Source organism: Takifugu flavidus, chromosome 3, assembly GCF_003711565.1.
Source record: "Takifugu flavidus isolate HTHZ2018 chromosome 3, ASM371156v2, whole genome shotgun sequence".
NCBI classification, from domain to species: Eukaryota; Metazoa; Chordata; class Actinopteri; order Tetraodontiformes; family Tetraodontidae; genus Takifugu; species Takifugu flavidus.
Window position 1 is genome coordinate 14220240 of NC_079522.1, and position 26063 is coordinate 14246302.

The window sequence follows — 26063 nt, forward strand, 5'->3', positions numbered from 1 at the left end:
CAGGTGAATATCATACTATCACTATTAAGTGTTTTATGAACTAAATCTTTTTCATTTGAACACGATAAATATCAGATTCTGTGCTACATAATTCGATTTTCCTCGTGTGTCTTGTGTTTAGTGTACCATTACACCCAGTCTACTAAAACCATTTAACATGGGAAGCAATTCAAGCCATTCAGGTTTTCACAGCAAGCTGTCAACTGGTATTATACTTTGAAACCCCAAGATTAGTGTGCAATAACCTGGCACAGTCCTTTCTGACCACACACACACACACACACACACACACACACACACACACACACACACACACACACACACACACTCACACTACTTTGACATCTATTAGTGGCCAGAAAACATTGAGTGGGAGATTTTTCCCATACCTGCAGCTTCCCGTGCACCACAAATGGCCTGCAATTGAATCCCGCCACAGCATCCCATGGCGTGCTATGTGTTCCCTTTCCATTCTTGAGCGAGAAAAAAAATACTAAAGGTGACTGAAAAGACGGCTTTCTTTTTCTTTATAAAAGAAAAACTCTTCTATTTAGAGCGGCTCTAGGTGAGAGATAAAAGCTTTACTGTCGATCAGAAATGGCAGCACTAAAGAGCCGCTGCTGGATACCAACTTGGCCCTTCACCACCCATTTAGATATATTTTGCTGGAGACACCTCTGTCTGACTGTCTATCCATCCATAGTGTCTATGCGTACTCAGTTTGTTAATTACATGCCGTTGCCACACAGCCTTGTCTTTCCCCAGCGTGGGTTTAGAATGAAACACAGCGGTTGTCCAATAAAAGTGACCTATGGGGTCAGGAGCAAAGCCTAATGATTTTTCCTCTACCTGCTCGTGGTTTTAGAAGGCACACCGCAGCGCTGTTGGCCACCCACATCTCTTGATTGCTCTGAGATTACTTTGCTCACAGCGCAGACAGGCAATCACTCCTCCCTGTACCGTTCCTGTGTCTGTCTCTCCTCGCTGTCCATCACTCCATCTATCTGCATGACCCAAACATTTAAACACGGAGGCACCAAAGCTCCTTCATACTTCCAGGTCCATAGATTTCCTTGCATCTTATGTCTTTTGTTCCAGTCCAAAGACGAGATGACTCAGTCCAATTAGGTATTGTTTTCTCTCTCTTGCAGTAAAATAACAAATAAATCCCTTGGGTTGTTTAGAAAGCACTGTTCATACTGTGTAAGTGACAGTCTAATAAGACGGCTTTATAAGATGAATTGCCCCATCGTAAAAATGGCCCACTTAATGCAGCTGGTGCGTTCTGCTCCTGCAAACAGGGAAAAACTGCTTACAATAACTACAGTATGGATGTTGCAGAAGTGCTGGGTTTCATTACAGAGGTGCAAGGGCAGATAGATGGGATTTCGTGAAATGTTAGTGTCATAAAAAGGTTTAGGTTTGTTGTGCTGTAAAACACCGGTCATCTTGGTATTTTCAGACACAAAGTGGTCCATTTCAGCCAAATCCAGGGTGAGATTAGAACAGCGCCTACCAGGCAGAGGGATATTGCACCTTGGAGGAAAGCAAACATAAAAATGACAGATATTGACATTGTACGGCACAGGTCAAACAGAGACTTATCAGGATGCTCTCACCTTGAAACAGAAAATGTCAGACAAATGTTACCTGCATGGATTTTCACAAAACAAATTTTTAGTTGCAGGAAGTGTATGAAACATTGTCTTGCGAAACAAGACAACCAAAGTTTTTTAGCATTTTGTGGAAACTATGGATCTATGTGGACCCAACAATGGGCTTACACTCAGTTTAGTCAAGTGCCCTTTTGATGGCCATAGATCCTCCAGTCACCTAAGCAGCACAGTGTAGCTCACTAACTGCAAGTCTGACCCTCGCTGTAGGTTGCAATCACGAAGATACAAAGAAAAAAAAAAGAAAGAAAAAAACACTTTGTAGTTCAGAGGTGCTGATTGGATGTTGACCAATGATGAGCTGCAGGCAACATGCTGAACACCTTCAACATTTGTGTCACATCCCTTCTTCATCTGCCCTCTTCTCACAGATCCAAACCTCCAGTAGCTCTGAATCGGATCACAGTGCTCTCAAAATGATAACCAGTTATTTCCTTAGTTGATTATTTCAGAGGCTGTATTTTGTTTGCTGCTCCTGTCATACCGTGACCTCTCGGCCGTAGCATTTGAGCTCCCACTGATAATACAACTATGCTGTCATTAAATCAACCTTAAGCATTTTCCACTAACAATAAATAAGTGTGATAATAACGGCAAAGTCTAATTAAACCATCTTGTGATTTACGTTTTAAATGCTGCCGAGAAGTATTTAGTAGGCTCGGGGCAGGTGCACGCAGGCCCGTTTGATTGTCAGTGCTTTTCTCCATTAATGGGGCAAATAGCATCTCGCACACATCCTCACGAATACACACAAACGCACACCTAGACGAGGCAGACAACTGGCAAAGTGGCGAAGTGATTTAAGGCAAGTATTATCAGAGTGTTATAGGTCATTGTCTAAATGAAGCGTGGTTGAGAAGCGGCGGTCTCATTTCCACCGCCTGACCTTTTCTCGCTAGATGCTGGCAGGATGAGCGAGCTACATTGCTGACATTAATGACCCAGATCTCTCTCTCTTCTCTGTCTGTTTCTCTCCATCGGTGACTGTCATTTTCTTGCTCTCTCGTGAATGTTCCACTTGTTCTACCTGTTGTCCAGCCCATTCTCTTTACGTGCGGAGAATAAATTGGGAGATTGTGCCTGTCAAGCTTTCAGTAGAGCTTCATGATATTATACATTATGAACAAAATCTATTATATGGTCAAGTCTAAGTTGAAGGGTAGCCATCCAACATTCACTGTTGTAAATGGAAAATGTTCAGGAGTCAATAATAATCCTTCATTTAAAGACTGTTTTTACAAGTGTACCGGTATGTGCATTTACATAATCTGCTTCAAACGTTTTATCATCTCGATATTATTCTGTGTATACGGCGTCTCAAAAGCCGTTGGAGTTTAATGTCTTTTTCAGCTCCTGCATCACCAGAGGGGAAACAGAGACACCAATAAAGCTGAGGAAGGCAATAATGAGTTAAGAACAAATATAGGGTGAGGTATTTGTCAGCCTTGTCCTCTCTCCCCACAGACCTGAGAGCCGCGACATGTCTGTCACCTGCTGCTGATGCTAATGATGACGAGGCCAATAATGAAGAAGAGTCCAGCACCACCAAACCAGTCTACCTGGGCCTGCAGTTCTGTGCCAGCCAGTACACGGACCGGATATATCTTTACACCAAGGTACCGCAGCCCGTGCCAGAGTGTGATTGTACATATGGGCTAAGTGCTCGACTGGGCTCATTAAAGGAGCAAAAGAGTGTCCTAAAGATTTTCCCTGGCTTCCTTTTTATTCCTCATTGGTGAGAGAATAAGGCACGATTAGTTTCTCAGCTTTTACCTCCAGGTAAGTCAATGTAAAACACTATCAAAGCATTTGAGGAAAGATGATGTGGCTGCAGTGAAAACCAGGATTAAATTTAGAAGTTATATGTTGAGTTTCCTTGGCTACAGCAGACACGATGGTTCTAAACCCCTGCAGCGGGTGCAGATTCCACTCAGGCAGGTTTTGGTGCATCTTTCCTTAAATCAAACATGGAGCTTTCTGTATACAAGTATATAATGGCCGAAATCTAATTTCATTTCAACGTGACTTCAGGTTGTCCCCTTTATTCGTCCCTATAGTAATTTCTGACATCTTACGTCAACACAAACAGTGCTATAAGTGCTTCATTTTTTTTTCTGGAACCCTTTTTAGCCAGGAGCCAGTTCTTTGGCTTGGACTGGTAAAATAGCACTGGAAATGAAACTGTAATGACTGAAGTTTGTCTTGGTTCAGCAGTTTGCAACTCTTCTCTATCGTCTTAAGACTTGTCCTATTCTTTCCCGCTTTAACACCTGTGTTGCAGACATTTCTACACTACAGGTGAATGGTGAAATAAATGTCAAAATAATTGAAAAAGCACAGGGGACTGGGCTGAAGTATCATTTGAAAAGCACCACTGTGTTTTTCTCTGCTATCATTGCCAAACAAGAGAAGGAAAAGAAAAAGAATTGCTTATGATTGTGTTTTCAGTAGCAAGATAAGGTCATCGCAGGTGAGCTTTGCAAAAACTGAAATGCCTTGTGTTGTTGCGTTCTCCAGTCCTTGGATTATTTCCTTGGTTGATATCATGTCAAATGCTGGTGCACTTCAGGGTATTCCATTTTAAACGTCTTTCTGCAGTCATTTCCACGTGCTGTAGTGAAAACATCCTGTAAACTTTTGACTGTCTGAAAAAAGGAAGTCTTACTTTCTAAATGAAAATCAGATGTGTCTGATGTCATAAGTTTCTTTTCTGGTCTCAAGGCAATAAGAAAGTAAAACTGAAAAAAGCATATTGAGTTTTGATACATTCTGTGTTCCTTAGCAGCATGTTCCTGCCATCTTTGGCTATAGTGAGAACAAAACATAATAATTAATTCCATTTTTCAGCAGAAATATACTGCAGATCAAGAGCTACAAATAGAAATAGAGTTAAAGTATTAAAAAGTAAGACGTGCAGCACTTTGACACCTTGCCAATTAACAAAACAGAACTGGTGTGTGAAATCATTAAGAATGTCAAAGATTATGAAGCTTTTTCAGATCGCAAAAGATGCAGGTTATTCCAATTAGAAGTTAAGTTTTAATAAACTTTGATATCATAAAAACATGTTATGACACTTCAAAAAAAGGAAGGTCATTACTGCAAAACCCCAACGTTGATTCCGTGCTGTGTTATCAAGTGCGATTGAGATTGATTGAGGCTTTGTTGTAAAAACCAGAGAAAGAAAAGCTCACCAAATCCAAACATATTGTCTGACTCAACCCAAATTAAAGGTTTAGGAATTACCGGAGGATTACCAATACGATTTAAAAACCAGCTACTCATCTCTCAGACGTCTGTCAACCTTTTCTTTTATTAAGCACCATCCTCCTTTATCAGTGTGCAAGCAGGGGAGGCTAACACATATGCTGTGTCTGAAATCACACACTTGTTCCTGTTCAATACTCACTACACGGGGGGCGGGCTTGAGTGAACTACTTGGCACACTCACTGATAAGATGGAAGTCTACACATACCAGATCGATGGCAGCGCTGGTCGAATAATTAGATTTTTTTTTCTACTGATGCTCACTTTTTGTTTGGTTGTTGATGTACTAATATGTCAACCTTTAATTATCAATTATTTGTGTCATGTCTAGCTTCTAGCGTGTGTCTGGAAAGGAAGATGCTGTATATTGCTTGGTAATTTGGCCACTATTTTATATTTTCTAATGCATTATGGGACACAGTGAGAGCACGATGCTGGGAACAGTGATCCTCACGTAACATTCCAACATCCCTACAAAATGGCGTACACACTATGTTAACTGCACTATGTAGGTATGGCAGGGGTTTTGGACACAGCCTGATATACAGTTGTATAAAGTGTTTTTATAGGTTTTTATTCATTTTAAGTCGATTTTTACAAATATTGACTTATTGACTTTTCTTTGGAATTGCTAAAATGACATTATAGTTAGGTTAGCTGTTGGATTTAGCTTGAGGTAACTTTCTAAAGTGTGTTTCACATTCAATATTATTATGAAATATGACAGCTCAAAAAAGCTGTTTGTTTCATGCACATTTCCTGTATATTGTTCGGCAAACCCCAAGATCAGGATAAAAAACTGGAGCTTGCATCACCTAGAAACACTGACATTATATAAAGACTATGGGAGGCTGAGACCACAGTAGCAGAGGATGACAATAGCCACCCCCTCAAAGGAATAAATGACTTTTCCTGCAATTGATGAGAGTCTCTGCTGGGTTGTTTTCATCACTCCTCTTTTTAATTAAGGAAAAAGATGTCGCATTTGAACAGTTCAGTTGTGATGGTGCATTTTTGGAAGGACATATCCTGATCTGCTATGTATTTAAGACAGTGTCATATATATTGTCTCATGTTTTTCACAGCTGACGGCTGGATGAGTATGTGCCATCCAACCCTAACTGCACTGTTCAGCGGAGAACTAAAGATGAATCTGGGGAAAACGCTTTCGAACAGAAACCTATTTTTGTATTTATTGCGGTCGTGGGATCTATTCCCACTGAATGATGTGTGCAGAGGCTTCCCGAAAGTCAAAAGGTTGGACAAGGTTCAAGGCAGGAGTAACAACTCATATTTCTTCTACAACCTTGATGGATGGAAAGTCATTTTCATTCTGCAGTGGTGCTTTGTTTTGCACCCCCCCCCCTTCCCCAATTCAATATTGTGAAGCAAAAGTGTACCTACTGGATTTCTGAGGCAAAACCTAGGAAGAAAAGATTGAACCTAATTTGGTTTGTTTTTTGCTACAAAATACACTTGTAAATAATGAAAAATATTAGCAATCCGTTGCGTCAAGTTAAACAGAGTCGAATAAACCCATCGCTGTGGTCAATCATGAATCTGAAGACATTCTCTGACCAGCAATGATTGGCTCTCTGTCGAAGATCTGAGATGGCAACAAATAAAGCCTCCGTGTTGCTCTTGTCGTTGAACACTTGTAGTTCTGCACCCGTGCAGCCCGAGATAATGCGGACTTTAACCTCCCTCTGATTATTCTCATGTGCATTCCCTGCACTCCTCTTGGGGGGCCCTTGCCAACAGACCTTTGCATTGATCGGACCGTGGTACTTAACAGCCTTTTGTTTCATTCATGAGGAATGAGATTCCTCTTCTAACAAATGTATGATTAGAAACAGGGGTTACACAGGATCACAGTACTGAACTGAGACACCAATGCAATATCGCCCTGACAACAATAGACAAGTCACGTATACGCACCGTGGAGTCGATAAGCTGCTGATATAAACATCCCCTGCTGTTGTTTAAATGGAAAAGTATAGAAATTTGGCTGGAATGCTCTCATATCAGGGTAATCCTAGCTCCTCTGTGCTGAAGAAGACGTGTCACTGGGGTTTGGGGGGAAATATTATGAGGATGGATTTTTTTTTTTCTTCTTTTCTACACGTAATATAGTTGTATTCCAAGATTCACTCTTCCTGCTCCGAGGAGGGTGACTGAGATTTTGGCATCAACAGCGGCAGATGGGTTGAGTTTACCGTGACAGGGTGATTCAGCGATGCATTCTGTGCATGGCGAAAAGCTCCTTAGACTTTGTGTTTTTCATCTTGAGCTGGCATTACTTGAAAATGTGAATGATATCAACTAAAAACCATTATCATCTGACTAAAGTTTTCATATAGTTTAAGGTAGATCTAAAACTTTGAACTGTTTGTTTACCATTATTTAAACCGCTGTTAACGTTGCCATTGTGTCTTAACACAATGATAGCTAACAAAGGAGCACTTAAATTTAGAAAATGCATCACATTTTTAAATGTGCGGTTGTAGAGGCATAAATATCAGAGGGAGGAATGCAAAGTCTCATTCATGGCTAATTTGGCATTTGGGAGTAATTCGTCCAAAGTCTGTTCAGATGCTTTCGTTTGTTTAATGTTATTTCTTTTTCAGGAATACATAGATTTTTTTTAATGATTTTTTTAATGTCTGGTTTGTTTTGATAGTAAACATCAGGAAGCTTGATGATTTTATGATGATACACCTGTGAGGTCATGTATATTCCATCAGGGCGTGTTTATGGAATCACTGAGCTTGGTGCCATTGTTCATGCTCCTCTTTTTCCTTTAAATTCCATGTGTCACTTGTGCTAGAGCCTGTAAATATCTGCATGTATGACACGTGCTTGAAAACCAGACATCTTCACATCTTATAGGCAATTTTCCAGCAATTGTTGCTATACTCGTACAGAGTCAATATGATATGCAAAATTTACCTCACACACACACACACACACACACACACACACACACACACACACACACAGTTATATTGTTCATGATGTCAAAGCACAACATGCTCCACCGTTTCCCTTGTACCTCAGACTCTCTGTGATATTTATTTAGTCATAACCTAGATAAACACGTGAGCAAGTGGAAGGTACCACACAAGAAATGGGGTGATTTATATGTTTAAAATTCAATGTTCTGTCAGCTTCCTGTGAGTATTAACCCTTGCGCTATCTCCTTGATCCCATCTTCTAGCTTTATTTTCCAGCAGTCATTTTGCTAGGCTTTATGTTGCCATTTTGGAATTGTTTAGCTTTTGGTCAAAATAATGTTTAAGACTGCTATTTTAGTAAGGGTAGCACAAACTCATAGATTGTCCTTAAATTGTTTTAATGAAGCAGTTATACATATAGAAATGTTCTTTACCATGTTGGGCTTTTCCTTTTGTTTGAATAGCTGATATATCCCAACTGTAATGGTGTGATTATTCATAATCACATGAGAGTACCCAATCTTTTTTTTAAATTATGCTTTATAATCCTCATTGTCTTTACTACCAATGCATGCATACCATCACAAGAGAAGCCTTAGCTTCAAAGCAACATACATACATTTGAATACAGAGAAAATAAATGAGATCAGTTAATGAGCTGCTTGTTTAACAGAAGAATTACCATGACAACCAATTAAGATTAAAGTTTGGTCAAATGATGGAACTTTAATGTAATTAGATTCAAGCACTGCAACCTTGCTGTTAAATGAAAATACACTGTGTAACAATAGAGCTGCAGACAATGCAGCTAATTGCATGCAAATGAGTAAGTGGTCTGTAACAGGTAATTGGAATGTTTTAATTTAGTTACTTGACAGAAAAAACACATCATCAGTGATTCCTGCAGGTGCATCAATTAAATCACATGAACAATACTAATGCTTGGCCAACTTTAGCATTTTCCCTTTTGCTACATTTTCCTTTTTTTTTTTTTTTAATCATTCAGTTTGGTTACCGGTATATTTAATTTTTTCATAAAGAAACTCAGAACCTCACAACCTCTCATCTTAGTGCAAGGTGCCGTTCTTTACCTGACATCAACAAGCAACAATAACGAGCAGCTCTGCCTCATGACTGCTGGAAGCCATCTCTGCGTGTCTGTCAGTGAGGGTGCGAGGATATATTCACTGGGTATATTCACCACCATGTACCTTTTGTAATGCTGTGGGCAGGTTTAAATTACACATGCTGTGGAGACTGTGCACAGGTGACACACTACTATTCCTGGGGATTCTTCTTTGTCCTCCTGGCATTTTGCACCACAGGTGCAGCTGTTAGTCAGGCTAAGGAGGGCCGACATCCTGGCTGGTTGTTGCATGTTCAGCATGGAGCCATGTGCTAATGAAGGGGCTTGTGCCTGATGATAGGTGTGTCCTCTTTGCACCGGGAGAGCAAATGTGAATTTAGACATTCGGTGAAAATAAAATGAACCCAGCAGTTTCAACTTTTGTAGCAAAGATAAGATTAACTGACTCTACTGCTGCTTCTAACAAGATTACAAAGATGACCTTTTCTGCTACATTGATAGTGTGTGTGTGTGTGTTTTCTTTTTATATCATCACTGAGGTTTGCCGTCCCTCTTGAGGTTGTATCTATAAAAACAGCAGATTCACTGGAAAGAGCATTGGTCCCGGACATGTGTGTGGCTGGATTTCTGCTTTGGTTACCCCAGTTACTCAACAATAAGTCCCACATTTCACCAACTGCCTTGGCAGAAAGAGTCAGTCAGTCAGACACTCCAGACCGCTAAAGCCACTTTGCTTTACAGTTCTATGACTGCTGTTTAGCACATCTTTCATACTAACACAGTGAGACGAGTTCACCGGGCTGTTGGGAATTTACAGCAGCCATTTTGGTGAGAAACGGTGATTATTCTTGGTGTTCTCAATGAGTGTTGTCGTTAAAGGTTTGGCAAGTGAAACCAAAGGTCTGTACTTTGATTCATATCACAGTGTCCTTGAGCGAGATGATGAAGGTCAAATTACTCCCTTTGCTGGTATCTGATTGCGTGAGATTGGTTAACGATCCAGATTTATTGATTATGAGTGTTTACCTGCAATTTCATGTCATAGATCTTGTGAATGGAGGCCATTTATAGCTCTGTTAGTGTTGTAGAAATAACAGCAGTTGTAAATCATTTTGCTGTGTCTACTTTTTCTCTGTCAGGACGGCGCTCCATTGAGCTTGAGCTTCATCCCTCTGGACATCAAACTAACCAACTGGGATGACCTGCCCAAGGCCTTCAGCGAGCGCAAGGAAAATCGAATACAGGTCTGCCCTTCCTGCCAGGCCGAGTGTCTGTTTGCCTGTTCATTTGATCTCGAGTGCTCACATAGGGAGATTTGTTTCACATGTCAGTGCTCTAAAAAGGGGTTAACTTTTTAGGTATATTCATCAAGAGACACAAAACTGTACGTCTTTGCAGTTTTTGGAGCTGACGGAAAAGTTCTGTGTTAGCTCTTGGATGTAGTTAGAAGTTTTTCCAGCTGGTGTGCCCATTGGGTGCTTTAATTTTAGACTGAGATAATTTAGTTTGATATGGCAGTCGGTAGGGCTATCTTCCCAATTTTACTGGCCCGATGAAGTTTCAGCAGATATTGTGTGTTACGGCCATGACACTGCTGATCATGAGGAGGGAAGAGAACTGGGAGCCCGACTGATAACAGGAATGTGGACACCCTCTTCCACCATGGCAAGGACTGAATGGAGGAGGTGGTTAGGTGGGTGATGGAGAGGGGAAATAAGAGGAGGCAGTAAGGCGTTTGAGCAGGAAAGGAGATGAGCAAGAGGAAAGGAGGCTTTATGAGGGTTGTTAAAGAAGACAGATGATCACCTCCAACTACACCCACGTGCCGACCCACTAATACGTCACGCAGTTTGATGCAGCGGCAGCTGGGCTGCTGACAGACGCCCTACCTGTCACGTTGTTTATGGTAGGTGCTAAAATGAATTGCGTGAGTTGCATCCATCCTCTAACCCATCATTTATGCCCAGTTACGCTCAAGATGTCCATTGAAATCAATAGCAAGAGGCCATGTGGGCTGGAAAATCATTTCTCTTTCTGCATTTCACAAATTCAGTTTGTTCTCCAGAGTTATTACCACCAGTCAAAATTTCGATTGCCTCAATACTGAAAATAAAATATTGAAACATTAATAATTGATAATAACTTCATCCACGTGAAATTAAGTGATCTGGTTGGTCCATTTTTACTTGGCAAGTCATATTCTATGATCATATCCTGTCTTTAAGAATGAAATATTTCAGGATTCAGATTGAGGAAACTTTATTGAGCCACGTGGGACAATTATTTTCCCTGTGAGGAAATGTAATATAAATTTCAGTTAAAAAAAAGAAAGAAAAAAGCTGTTGTTGCTCAAGTTGTTGAGTCTTTAAAATCAATTTAATCTTCATTTTCTCTGTTGTGTTTTTCCTAATGATCATCCGCTGCTATATAAATTCACAAAATGGTGGATTCACCAAATATTGAGTGAGGCTCTCTAAAACACATAGCGAATTCTGTTTTAACATAAATATTGTGGGCCATTGGGGGGGACACTCCCAAGCGTAATCTATGGAAGTAAATTGCCCATTTGGTGCTTGATGTCCTGTTTGTTATTTTGCCAGAGAATCTTCTTTGAATCCTTCACTTGGCAGAAAATATATACAGCTTACCCCATGTCTGATGAAGTGTGTGTGCGTGTGTGTGCGTGCGTGTGTGCGTGTGTGTGTGTGTGAGTGAGAGAATTGGAATTGTTATTTATCCAGCTTCATTTCTGAACTGATAGGCTAAAATAAGTTTTTCTCTTAAAGAGGAGTCAATATCTCGCCTCCCTCAACTGCTGTGATGAAGATGAAAGCTTCAGTGGTTTGGGTTTCTTCCTTGAACTGAATATGAAGTGTGGTGTCTTGTCCTCACTCAGGTGCTGAGGTTTGTTCAGGAGTGGTGCAGCCTGTCAGCCATGAAGCAGAAGCTCCTCCGGCGCAGTGGCCTCCTGTTCCACAGTCCCATACTTGGACTGCAGCAGCAGGCCGCTGCCCAGCGCTCCCAGTCCAGTACCAAGAGGTCAGAGAATGCCTGGAAATATGGCTGACTTTAATAAATTCTCACAGCAAATACTGTAAATACTACCGTAACTTCAAATTATTGGTATATTGGCCAGTCTCTTGGCCGAGACAATTGAAGACGGCTAGTAAGCCACAACTAGCTCTGGCGCTTCGACTCGTAGCCCCCAGAAAGCAGTTGGAAATTAATTATTGTGCCGTGTAAATGAAAAGTTAAACAAAGGCTACGTTTATGAAAATCAATGTAAAGTGTTTTTACGATTAAACAAATATGAACAGCGCACTGTACCTGCAGCAAGCCACCAAACAAGCTGGATAAATATTTCATGAATCAATCCCCCACATTATGTTAGCCACCGTGGAGAATCCACACATTGTCAATATTAACTGCACCAGTCATCCTGGGAGGCTGTGGCCATGTGGCCTTCCTTCCTCGGCCTGCGCGTCTGGGTCGAATATCAAAGGGTGTCAGCTGAGGCGAAAGAAAATGATGCGATGAACACTGCATGCGTCCATATGTGTTTTTGAAAAACAAGCATTGTTGCTGGCACACTAATTACAGTTGGCGTGGATAGAGGCAGGGAGACTTAGCCAATTATAGGGTACACCCTGGGTGTGTATGTGTGTGTTTGTGTGTCTGTGTAAAACGGAGTGTTTCGCAACTGGGGAGCGTGTAGGGGTGCATGAACCTAATCAAGGTGTAAGTAGGAGGCAATTGGCCCAGCTTGATTTGATACCTGTTTGATTTATTCACTAATCAGAACCAATCAAGCTCCAGCTTGGGCGCAGTGGGGCGAACACGGATCGACTTCCCAGCACAGAGACGCTCAGTTTTCAACTGCCTCAAACTTAATGCACTTTGCTGGCGCTTCCAACACTGTAGCTGTTGTGTGTCATGAGCCATTCATAGTGATTTACAGTCATTTTAGACGAGCTGAGAGAATTGCAATCAAGTAAGCGGCCTTCCAAAGTCAGGATCATTGCTGAAATTAGTGCCACGGGCTGTAAATGCTGGATTCTTTCAGCATCACTAAAAAGTAAAAATGTTTTTTTTTTAAAAGAACATAAAATTGGATTTAAATAAAAAACCATCCACACCCTTCCTACATTTTCAGTAACATGACATGAGAGCAGATGGCCATGATGGGTTTATAAGTTAGTTTGGAAAAGTTCAGTCTTGGGTTCATTTCCAATGTTCTATTGCAGTGGGTCACTCATCAGTAGAACCAAGTGTGTTTCTGACTGACTGAATGGACTGAACAGTCAGTCGAAGCAGGTTCAGCCGGGCTGGATCAAATTCCCTTTGTTAGATTGGTTTTATATGGCCATATAGGAGGGTCTCCTCCCCAGAGCTGACCAGGTCTGTGCAGGCTAGTTGTTCTTGGTCTACAGGCCTGTTGTTAGTCACCACTGACCTGCAGCAGCTCTCCTGCAGTCATGCATCCCGGGAATACCAGGAATCCATGAAAGTGTTCCAAGAAAAGCACAGCTGCGACTCCCTCATCTCTGTCACGTCCAGAAAAAGGAGTTGAAACAGCCGAGCACCGGTCACGCCCACACGAGGGGACGCATCACAAACTATGACTTCTTTCTTGTAGCTCGTTGAAATGGCGATTGTTGCGTCGGAATTTAAATGAGGTGGAGCAGTTGGTAAAGTTTTCCATGTATCCGCACACTCACTCAAAGTGCCTGTGAGCTTAAACTTTGTGATAGGTTTGCTTTCTCGTCAAATAGGCACACATGAAATATTTTAAATTCCACATCCTTCTTACCTGACTTTGTGGCCACCCTATCGAACGGCTTCATTTGTGAAAGAGACCCGCTGAAACATTTGGCCTAGTGGCCAAAACCAAGCAATGCAAAATATAGTCGCAGTCTTTATCTGAGAATTTCTCTCCAAACACCAGACTGAAGAAAGAGATTCAAATCACATGGAGACACGTTCTGACTGTGCCAGCAGTGCAGTTGGACCCGGGTTTAGCGTAAGGTGTCTCGTTTCATCCAGCTTCTGTGCTGGGACTCTTTGAAGCAGAGGAAGTTGGTGTGTTTGATGGAGACTTACCTTCTTCCTCATCTTCCTTCAGCTTCCACAGGAACGTCTGCTCTTTGATGCCTCTCCTTCCTCCACTTTCTGCCTCCTGTCAACCGTCTTTCCTTTATTTTTCCCCCCGCCGCCCTCCCAAAATAAGTATTCTGTCCATATGGAGGTAGTGCAAAAGCATACCAACATATTCATGTAGCTCCAAGAGAAAAAAATCCTAAAATTTCACCACATTCCTCCAGTTAAGAAACAACATAATCTTAAAATATTTAATAATGCACATTTAAAACTCATAGGAAAGGAGAAGTGGTGTGCAGGGAAAATTTAAAGGTTGCACTGTCCCTCCGATGAAAGTCTTCACGGACCCCCGGGGACTTTTAGTGGTCGGTCGCTCACAAAACCACAGCAAATTTGCCCCTGATTTTCCTCCTCAAACCGTGATGTTCGAGGTCATTTTAATCCCAACCAAATTGGCATGTAGTCTTTTATGCAATCTCTGATGTGCACACATATCTGTATTACACAGGTCAGGTCATAAAAGCAGTATTGCTCAGATGGATTAGATTAGATGATTGACGATGCCTGTGTAGAAATTGGATTGCTGCGGCTGCAATAGTAATGGGATTCGGCAGGGGGAGAGGACAACAACAAATATAAGCACTCACAAATAGAATCAAAAATAAATGAAAGTGAGGATTTGTGCTTTTAAGCACAGTTTGGTGCCAAGAAAAAAAGCATAAAGCAGCATCTGCCTTTACAGAGGCGGTGCAGAGTTTCTCAGATGTGTGGGTGATGGTGTGTGTTACTCCTCTGTGGGTGTGTGTGTCCCAGGATTACTGAAGTTGCTTCAGCATCATCAAATTTCCCATCCCAGCCGACTCTGATGCTGCCCAGAGACTTTAGGAATCTCGTTGAAAAGACTCCCCCGTACTCTGCATGTGAATCAGATCGTGCCATCTGGTCGTATAAGCAGTTCCTGTAGCCATTCACAGTTCACACATTCAGATTAAACCAACGTCCACAGGTATCTCAGTAAGGCCGAGGTGGCCCAGGCCTCGCTGAGTAAGGCCCAGCAGGAGGGAGGCAGCGTCCGATTGGTCACCAAGGAACCGTTTTCCCCACAGAGGTCGGCTGCTGCTTCACCACCTGCGTCACACAGGTGAGTTCAAAGCTATGACACTTTTTTGTTGCTCCTTTTTAAAACCAAATTAGGTATAGTCGTGTTTATTCCTCCTGAAGATAAGGTTTCTCCATCTATATACCATCTTGTGTCATAACATGGATTTCCTCTTTTGGATTTGGTGTATTTGCCTTTTTCTTCCTTCAGCTGTTTCCATGGAGATGCATATTTGCCTTGTGGGGGACTCACAAAGGCCCGCAGAGTGTGTTGGTACAGTAAATATAGACTCTAATACAATCTACTGGGTGAGGTACATTGGCCAGTTCACTGCAGGAGGGAGTATCACTATGGAAACATGCAGCAAACATGGTTCTAGCTGCTGTTCAATATGCAGCAACTGGTGATTCATGCAGAGTGCCAGTGATGGACCATTAGCTCTAGTTTTTGTGTGTCCAGGATTTGTCTCTTAACAAAGAAACACGTTTGTTTTTGGTTTTTTTGTTTTAAAAGACAATATTAAATTAATGCTAATAACAAAATCATGCAGGTGCGGTAACAGTCATGCTAATAGCGTGCAAAGACTTAATCAAAGCTTGCTTATCGCTTTTTGAAGGTGTTCCTCCATCAAATCTAAAGTCCACTCAGAGGCATTTTACTATTTCACTTGTCCATTTTAACCTTAATAAGGCAGCTTTTATTGATGAGCTCTTACTCCTCCGACAGAACCGGTGCAGTTCAGCTAAAGTTGCTCCATTTCCAGACACCTTCCTCAGGTCAGGTCAATCCAAAGCTTCCACCCTGGCCTTATTTAGTCATTCTTTCTTCATTTCTGATGAACTCAGCCTCATTTGTTTTAGCTGGAACACCAGAACAATCTCCCAAACAAGCTTGTGCTTTTTAGAAATGATTGGACGTCTGTATGGTCTGTCAAGTTAGGCTGACCTTTACTGGTGCATAAAATCTATCACTGAAGATTGGATATTCCTGCTATTCTCTGCCGAACAGTGAACCAAATACGAATCTTACTTAGAAATGCATTTCCCTCATTAGAAGCGAAGCTGCTCCGTGGACTGAACGTTAGATCATTTTGCTCTGCCACACATTTGCTTTTGTTTGGTCTCATTGGCATCAGGGATTCGCAGTAAATATTAGCAGGCTGTCGGCTATTTACCGAAGGCATGTTGTGTGATTTCCAAGGATTCTTCTAAGAATTTTCTGAGTTACTTGATGTTGCAAAAAGCAGTGGCCAACATTCTTTTTTCCATATATGTATTTCATTTTCAACACATATGAAATACATTGATTGTTAAATCGAATAACGTCTCAACCAGAGCTCATTCTTAAATGTGTATCTGTGAATAATTTAGCTTTATTTTCAGCACGGGGGAAAATAGTCATGGCAGAAAGTCTATTCCTGTCGCTCCTTCATTCACTAGATGTTGCTGGCACAGCATTTGCCTGTCGGTGGTTCAGATTTTTTTCTTATCTTCTCAACTTTGAGGCAGCGAGGTTCCTTTTTAGTGGCATATTTTTTGTCTTTTCCATTTCAATGATTAAATCTCTCTGTCTAGTGCTCTGTCGCTCTGGCTCTTTGTTCCTCTCATTGCCTGTCTGAATTGTAAACTAACTATGGGGAAGGAGAATTTGGTCCATCTGTCCTCTCCACTGTGGCTCGAACACCCTGCTGGGACCACATGGCAAATGCTCAAAGTTCTCTGTCCTGTGCCAAAAAAATGCAGGCATGCACATATACATAGTTTAAAGGCTCATCGTGTATATACAGAACACCATCACTCGCCATATGTCCATCTCTTCACACTCGTAAAAAAAAGACAAGACGGGCCGATAAGATAAAGGCTTGTGAGAAGGTGACTGCTACACAAATATACCACAGCAGAGCTATCACAAATACATCAAATCCTCAGATTGAATCACTGCAGTCTGTCTTCTGATTTTAAAACATAACTCTGTATTTTCTTCCTTTTGCAATACTTTCAGGTTGACATCAGAGATAATTTCATGATGTATATTTCTTTCCATGAAAGTGGTCTAACATCTGACCTTGTTAGTTAAACCTATTTGGCTGCTACCTGTTAATGACTTTTTAAAAAATTCTGTTCTACAATTTAGCTTGATTATTGTTACAATAGCAGATATCAGGAATCATACTTCTTGGTCATTTTTATTCTTCTAGGGGTTTTCGTAGTTCTTTCTGCTTCAGGTGTTTCAGTGTAACCGGAACAGCCAGACAACGTGTGAAACGCAAATGAAACCTTTCAGTTTTGTAATGAGTCGTCTCCAATGGTGCATATCAAGCTAACTTTTATTTACAGATGAGAGTGGATAGCCAATAAAGATCTCTTTCACTTTATGTGAATCTAAAACATTTTTTCTATCTTTGTCTCTGCAGCCTGGAGAAAGACTCCTGTCTGGAGTCGCCACCGTCCAGTTCAGGCTACCTGCAGGCAGTTGACAGCGGTGGCGTCCCTCTGTGTCTGTCCTGCCAGCAGGCCTGCTCTGCCAGCGGTGGGCCCTGGGACACTCGCTTCTGCAGCCACAAGTATACTGACACTCTTATACATGTATGCCTGTGTGAGTGTAGACGTTAGCATTCCCTCCTTGAAGATGGATGGATCTTAATGGCAGTCAAAACAAATCATGTTAAATTAAAATAATAGTGTCTTCATGCTGCAAACATGGAGCATTGGTTTGCTAACCCTAACCCAAAGCCCACCGTGTGGCAGCTACATTCAGATTTCCTTTGTTTGCTGGGGAAACAAACACTGCACCTTGATGCTTTGTCGTGTTTACACAGGAAGTAGAAACTTTCTGATGACAAAAATAGGCCGCTCTTCCCGGTTCTTGCAATGCTGTTCTTAGCATTTTCCTGTCATGCTGTCTTCTTTTCAGAACTATTTCATTTCAATAGTTTAAAATATAACGAAGCACAACAACACTTCCATTGCTCTGATCTGACCCTGAGCCCTCCTTCATCGACTGCATATGACTGTCCTCCATTGCTTCCAGCCCAGAACTGTGTCTGTGCTCTTTACAGTCTTTTTCTTCTGGTAGAAATTTAATTTCAGCGAGGTTTTCAATGGACAGTTTCAGGTCTTTGAGTCAAGGTGAGCTACAGTACTTCACTGCTCTATAGATGTCGTCAAACCTTAACACAATGTTACTCTCCTTTCAGTTCAGCCACAGTAAAAGAAAGACATTTCCTAAAGTGGGAAAACAGAAAAAACAGGTTGAGCTGTTTTTGTGTGAACTAAATGTTTTTTCCTCTCTCAATAGGTGTCAGGACGACTTCCAGATGCGAACCAGCCAAACTTACATGCGCTCCCGGGTGCTGGAGGTGGAGCACGGAACTTGTCAACACTGTGGTCTCCATGCCCATGACCTGTTCCTGAAGGTCCGTGATGCTCCCCCCTCCAAGCGCAAGGAGATGCTGGAGAATACTTGGCTAGCCCAGCTGTCAGTCAAAGAGGTCAGAGCCATGTCTTTTATTTATTTATTTTTTGCCATCCTTGAAGGTACTTAGCATACGCCGCACCATTGTGGAGCACACAATACAACACAAGGGTTGCATTTCTTCACCGTTTTTCCATGCAGACAAGGTAACTGATGGCGAGTGCAAATAACCCAGCCTATATCTTCTCCTTGCACCCACCTACGCACATATATGTTCACGCACACACGCAGGGACACGGGTTGATCTGCACTCCAGGGGGCCAGCTCCCAGTAAATGGATCGTTGGATGCATTGATTTTTTTCCCAGTGCCAGGCCTCGACCAGTAAGCCTGTTTGATTTGGTTGGCTGTTATCCCGCAAAGCCTGCCCGCTCTTTCTTACGTGCACACACACACACACACACACACATACTCACCTCTCTCTGAGATGCCGCCGGCAGCAGCATCAGCACCAATCGATGCGCCGAGCTTTAGAGGAAACAAACTCAGCCACATGATAAGACGCCGCAGCAGTGGAGGGGCCTCAAGATTATAGGCTCATTCTTTGGTTCACACCGGGGGTTCTTCTGTGTTTCTTTGGGTGTACATGTGTAGATGGGTGTTTATGTGCGCCTGAAGTGTTTTCATACGTGCACAGCAGCCTGTGTGTGGTGTATTGATATTTGTGTGTCGGTACCTTCAAATAGATTTGTAAGTGAATATTATTTTGGGTCTTGTTTAGATAAGTGTCTGGATTTTGCTGTAAAACGGGTTCAGTTGAATGTACAGTGTGTGTGTGTGTGTGTGTGTGTGTGTGTGTGTGTGTGTATCTGTGTGAGGGAGAGAGACATGAACTTTGCACTTGTGAACAGGCCTGTTCTTTAAATCCTTTGGAATCAATTCCAGCTTGCAGCCTCACTGCTGGCAGAGTAGCAGTCAAACCTCAAAAGTGGAGTTTCTTGCCCTCAACTCCTCCCCCCACTCCGTTTCTTATTGCGTCTTCATTTTTTTGATCCAATGCTTCCTTGTTCTTTTGTCCCTCTTTTGATTCAAAGTGAAATAAATGTTGTTGTTTACCATAACCAAGCTCTCTGGTTCCGGCCTCAGGTCAGATTTTCCCCTTTGTTTCCTGTCTGCTGCCGTGGAAATGGGTGAAACTCTCCAGTCTAGATCTAACTGGAATACAGTCATATCAGCGGCATCCTAATATTCCACTGGAGCCGGTTATTGTTTGTACATGTGTAAAGAGCTGGACTGTGCCAGCGCTGCCTGCCAGGGAAAAGACGGGCTCTTTTTTTAATGAGAAAATGTGGCTGCATTGGGACGGTTTAGTGCGGTGTGATTAAATCTCAGAGGTTACCTTGATGCTCACAGCTTTTTCCGTGTTCTTTCAGCTGAACGAGATGATCCGAGCTCCTGTTGAAGGTGATTTCTGGCAGGTCGACCACATCCAGCCGGTCTACCGTGGAGGGGGACAGTGCTCTCTGGATAACCTGCAGACACTTTGCACCGTCTGCCACAAGGCCGTACGTGCACGCGTAACACCAACACTAATAACCTAAAGGCTCAGGGGCAAAAAGCTATTTGTCTAACATTAAATGTGCGGCGTGCATGAGCTTCTCTTTTATCCCCACATAAAGAGAAGGGCTCATAACTCACGCTGAGGATCAAATGTGGTGGCAGTAATGTGAAACATGGTCAAACACATTGATCAAAAGTCATACCATCCTTCACATAGCTATATATTGCCCGTAATAACATCACATGATGTGGCTGTGTGACAGTGATAAATAGCATTTGTTGCAAACGGCTGTCTCGGGAACATTTTCCTCCATAAGCTTCTTCAGTCAATATTTCATAATCTCAGACAATTTACTCCTTAAAAACTGAGCAGTGGTTTCAATGAGAAATGCAGCGTGCATTGTGACCCCAAATGTGCTTTGCTTTCATGCTAGAAAGCATTTTTGTCAGAGTGGGTGTCATTTTGGAAGGAAGAGGCTCATATTTTGACACGTCTAAACTGATGTGGAGAACTGGGCGTCCTGATAAGGGAATCCTCTCGCTGTTTATGCCACCCTGCAGACACTTTAATCTGAAGCTGCTCAATATATTGATCTCACTCTTCGTTTAAAAGCAGACCGCAGATTTAACTGTTACATCATGCTCCTTTTTTTTCTCCCTCCACAGAGGACGGCTGCACAAGCCAAAGAGCGGAGCCAGATGAGGAAGAGCACTGCAGCCTCCAAGGTTGCATCAGACATCAGCAGGTTCTTCATCAGGAAATGAAATGGAAGGTTTAGTGAGGGTTGCATGGGTGTAAATGAATTCTCACTGGTGTGATTTCTTACGGTATAAATGAGGAAGCTTCACCATCACGTCCATATTAGTGTCGGAAATGCCTTTCACCCCGAGAGATAAGACCAGCTTTTCCCGGTGCTTTTCCTCTGCTGCGCTTTCATGATGATATCTTAGGTGTCCACTTGGTCGTAGCGTTTGAAATTTGCTCGAATGCAAATTTGGCCCCTCTCGTCCCGGAACCGTCACGAGCGCGCCGCTTTTGATTGATGATGCCCCCGTTTTTGCTCCAGGCTGAAATGGAGCAGGTTGCACCGAGACATGGTGCTATTTAAAGATTCTGCAAACTTGGTGAAAGTAGCAGATGAGAGATGGATTTAGGGCTTCGTGATTAAAACCACAGCAAACCAAAGCAGCAAGCGTGCGCAGTGGCAGCGGATACCACTTGATGCCCTGTAAATCTTCCCTTTTGGCTGATACAGATGAGTGCTCCAGTGTGAAATAAAAACCTATTTTCGTCTTGTTTCATGTCGCCTCCTTCCGTTCCTCCAGTGTTTTAACCACGGTTTGGACTGTAAATACACCGGGACATCGGCTTGTTCTGACAAGCTAGCAAATCGTTTCATTGCCTGGAGTCAGAAACATTATTGTCCGTGTCCACGCATCTACCTCCTCTTCAGCTGTGCTTGATGATCTGAGCAGGGCTAAAGTCAGTCAGGAGGGCTATGTTTAGAGAGATGGAGAGCAGAGTTACTATGGAAACAAGGCTTCGGGTTCAGCCATATTCAGGAATATTGAATCTCTTCTTGTGAGAGTTATACAATGAGCCAGACAGGCATCAGAAACTCCAATCAATACCAGCAGGTTCCTGTAAAAAAAGAAAAGAAAAAGAAGCAGGCCGTCACATTCCTCCGGAGCAGCATTCGACTCCTTGACGAGGCGTTGACGTCGCTGATGTCGTGAGGTCACGATTTAGCTGTCCGTCAGTTGTGTCCATTTCCAAACTCAGCAAATTTCCAGAATTACAAAAAGAAAACCCAAACTTTTTTTTTTCTTCCATCCTCACTCGCAGCCTATCAAAATTCTCTGTGGCTTCGAACTTTGTCAGAGCACATGTGGGTGCCTGTGTGGGCGTGTGTGTATTTCCCCCCCGGCTGCTCCAGGTCTCCACTTAATAAGGCCGCTGTTCTTCTGCTGTCCAAACCGACAAGCTTTGTGAGTAATGAACATCTCCCAGGCAGCTTTCCAACAACGGCAGCTTTCGATGTCAGTCGCTGTCAGCAGCCAATGACTCTGATCTGCTGTTTTATTACACCCAAAAGGTGTGTGTGCAGGAAGCAGGAGGGTGCTGTGAAAGCCTAGCTGAGTGACTTTTGCGTGCATTACACAAGCAATGTGTGTTAGGTGTGTATACAGGAAGTGGGTTTGTCAAACGGAGCCATAATGAGCCAGAGGGCTCTGCTGCAGCCACTTGCGCTATTTGCATTGGACAACTCACATTAGCCAAGAGGAAAACCTCCTGGACGATGACAGTAATGAAGACTGACTCCGACACAGGTGGGCCGCCTCAGATGTTCTCAATATTTGCTTTGACGCTTTCTTTCAAGAAAGCTGTGTTTTCCCCCGCGAAGCCCACACGTCATGTAAAGTGGAGCCTTTAACAGGGTTTGGTAGCATAGCATAGCATAGCATAGCATAGCATAGCATAGCATAGCATAGCATAGCATAGCAGAACTAATGGCTGGCACATCACACTCCAGCATAAAAGAAAAGGAAGAGCACAAGCAAGTGAACTCCTGGGGAGGGGGGGCTGGTGAACTTATTCTGGATTACTCTGACAATGTCTGGTTCCAACAAATGATTTAGTCAACACAACAGAGTGTAATTGATGGAACCGCACATGGTCCACGGAGTCATGCTTGCTGCAAAGTTATCAGACGTACAGTATTATTTTTAACTTTAAAATCACTTTATCTACGCATATTTGAGTTTTGTGAAGTGTCGTTGAGCATTCTGCAACATATTAAGTGACATCAGTGCTTCTCAATGTGGGTCAGAGGACCGCCCCAAGGGCTCCTCCCGAAACACTCCTGGGGTCCGCAGCAAATTGAGAAATAGATTAATATGTCTGTAACTTATTTTTATGGAATTTCTTTCATTACAAGCATTACGTTTTGTATGAGATTGATTATTGTAATTATGGCCTTCGTTCTCAGCATTATCTCCCCACAGGATGGTGATAAATGATGTCTTTTTAGGGCTCGGCAATGCAAAAAATGTAAGAACAGTGTTTCCCCAGCCAGGCCAGACGTGACAGTAAACTACACAAATCATTCCTAATCCAATCATGATTTGCATTCAGACAGTAGGGCGTTATATTTGGCACCATTCCACTGGTTATTCCATTTCAACTTCTCCTGCCCCCATAATCTACTTTGGCCTTTTCAGCTGAAGGAAGCGCTTCTACAAACCCAATCTTGTGTGACAGGTGTGATGGAGAAGGGCCAATAAAAGCCTGTGTGGTGCGCCGTGTGCAGCCGCTGGCTCTCCAATCTGAGGCTGAACCCTGCTGCGGTTTGATTCTTGGCTGCCACACTCTCTGCTGCGATCCCTCTGTGTCGGTGACCCTCCCTGCCCTTCAGCAAGGAAAGGGAAATAGATGCGAGGGAGGTCTTACCCCCAGGTGGGAGAAAGAAAGTGGCGCCCTTTCTGTTTTGCCAAACTACCTCTGGTTTTCTGTCACTGTAGCACCTCATTATATATATATAAAAAAAGAGAATCAGCTCTGAGTTGGACCTCCACTGTGCTGCGTTGCAAAACCAGGAACGGGCGCGTCGCAAAAGGCTGCGCTCACATGGCCCAGTTGATGAGTTTGACGCTCAGATAGCAGTTCTTGGCTTTAAACAGTCACAGCTGATGAGAGGCTTTTGTCTTTATTGTCATATTATCTCCTGGGATGTGATGAGCTGATTAATCATTTCCGGCTGCAGCATCGGCTTCACAGAAGGCTGGCGCCACTCGGCAGAGCCCTGGGTGGAGGAAAACGGTATTATAGCCCAGGTAATTGGTGGAGGACCATCACTCATAAGCGATCTAATTAATCTCATTAAAGCACCCTCCCTGCTTTCGCAGGGATGTTTCTTGGGGACTGCTGCAACAGAGGGCGCTTTCCAAAATGGGCTTATCCGTCCTGATGAGTGTCATACGCGCAAATAATAATCCGAAAGAAACTGCAGCTGAAGCGAATAACAAAAAGATCAATAGGATGACTCTGTGTAAACCGGGGCCGGCCATTTCCTAATGTCATTTTGCCTAGTAGGGGATGTGTTGTGGTAAAAGGATGCTTTCTCATGGCTCAGCTGGAGGCAGCTTTTGTCAAGACTTAAATCTATTTATTCAAGATGGCTCCCTAGTTGCCTCCCAAGACGCATGGCGCGCTGCAGATTAAGACCAAAAATGCAATCAATTCACCCAGCAGGAGATCAAGGGGAAATAACAGATAAGGTTCTTAGCATAATTCATACAGTCTCCCAATCTGGATAGGATTAATGCATGTCTTTTCCTGTGACTGGCTCTCATTTGTATGTTTGAGCTCGTGTGGAGCTAAATTGGCGCTTCATGTAACCCATTACAAGCAGGCTTTGTGTCAGAAACATCCCTGTGAGGACTCAGAGTGACCACCTTGTTTTTACAACACGGAGTTTGACACCTGGAGTTGATACATGCATGCGTTTGTTTCTTCTGTGCCAGCATATTGAAGCGTCCAAGGAAAGACGTATACGGCAAATAAGTATTAAAACATATATTAAAATGTCACAGAGGATTCCTGGTGGCACTTGACATCAATGGAATAAAACCACAGTAGGCTTCAATATTACTGTTTCCTCCTTTCATCTGCGCAGATGATTGAGCCTGGAAAATGAATAGCCCTCCAACAAGTTCCCTTTTCATGAGCCTTAAAAGACATCTTTTCATCTCCCATTTCATTTTGCCACCATTGATCAGCCATCTTTCACAGATTGCTTCCAGACATCTATTCACAGCCTCTGTGCCGTTGCTCAGCATGCCCACATTCATAGGTCATAATGGCAAGGTCTGGCTTTTCTTCTCAGATTAAAAACCTGAACTGCAATCGCTTAAATTGCCAATAAATTCAGAGGAAACTGCCTCTCTTCACCTGCCTGTACAGCAAATCAATAAAGTTTCGCAGCGGGCGTTTATGCAAGATCAGATGGTTCTTCAACAGTTCTGTTTCCTCATCCTGTGAAATTGGGATTGTCCACCCCCCCCCACCCTTCCATCCCACCCCCACCCCCGCCCCCCTTTCCTAAAAAAGGTCGTGTCTGTGGTGTGACAGGACTGACAGGTCTGAGGCATCATTACTCAGACTTGGAAGGTCTGTGTAAGCACCTTTGGTCACCTCAGGAGAATAGATCCCCACCGCACTGCTGTTGGCCTAATGAGCTCAGACAGGCCTGCATCTAATGAGAAGAGGGCGACTGCTGCCTTCCTCCATCAGCCCTCCGCTGCCTCCGTACAACATCCCATAATGCCTCCAACATGTGGAGCGAGAAGCCGAACAGCGGCAGCTCTCCCGTGTCACACATACAGACGAGGGATCAGGAGTTGGCCATATGTCGCGTCTGAACCCAGGAGCCGTCCACGAGCGCGCTCCTCTCCAGCTGGCCAAACCTGTTTGGATCTATCTACTAAAATAGGGCCTCTCTTTCTTCCCCTTTCTTTCTTTTGATTCCCCAGTCAAAGAGTTTGTGAATTCCTGGCAACTCGCACCCTCCACGGTCCTCCCTGGTTCCAGTTTTGGCTTTTAGATTCAAGTGCGTGCGTGGACGCAGGCCTAGTGCAGATATTCCTACGTGCGGTAAACAGGTTTGCAGACTACGTGCTGCATTTCACTTGAAATCAAGAGTGCAATTAGCTCATTTGCTCGCAGGGAAAGGTTAAATCTTCTCAAACCTGTGTGAACAGCTTTCAGTGGGCAGATTGGCTTTGGTCTCCGCAACAATTGATGTCTTTGTTGACGGTCCAGATCTGGGATTTTTGCCACGAGATCATTATCACCTTGTTGCCATCATCGTTAAATAAAACTTGCTCTGATAGGAAGAACCGACTCAATTCAG

At 43.0% G+C, this 26063-nt stretch overlaps 1 protein-coding gene across 6 annotated transcripts in view; it reads left to right on the forward strand.

Annotated features, from left to right (window-relative positions):
* zranb3 (zinc finger, RAN-binding domain containing 3) overlaps positions 1 to 26063 on the forward strand; it is a 67917-nt gene that overhangs the window by 34841 nt on the left and 7013 nt on the right. For 4 of the 6 annotated variants that reach the window (XM_057027249.1, XM_057027251.1, XM_057027248.1 and 1 more), the window contains exons 15-22: positions 3138 to 3289; positions 10122 to 10226; positions 11879 to 12021; positions 15086 to 15220; positions 17592 to 17741; positions 18476 to 18668; positions 20025 to 20156; positions 20818 to 22482. In XM_057027249.1, the coding sequence (XP_056883229.1) occupies positions 3138 to 3289; positions 10122 to 10226; positions 11879 to 12021; positions 15086 to 15220; positions 17592 to 17741; positions 18476 to 18668; positions 20025 to 20156; positions 20818 to 20916 (1109 nt within the window). In that variant the 3' untranslated portion in view covers positions 20917 to 22482. The other 2 variants (XM_057027252.1, XM_057027253.1) reach the window with 2 other exon arrangements.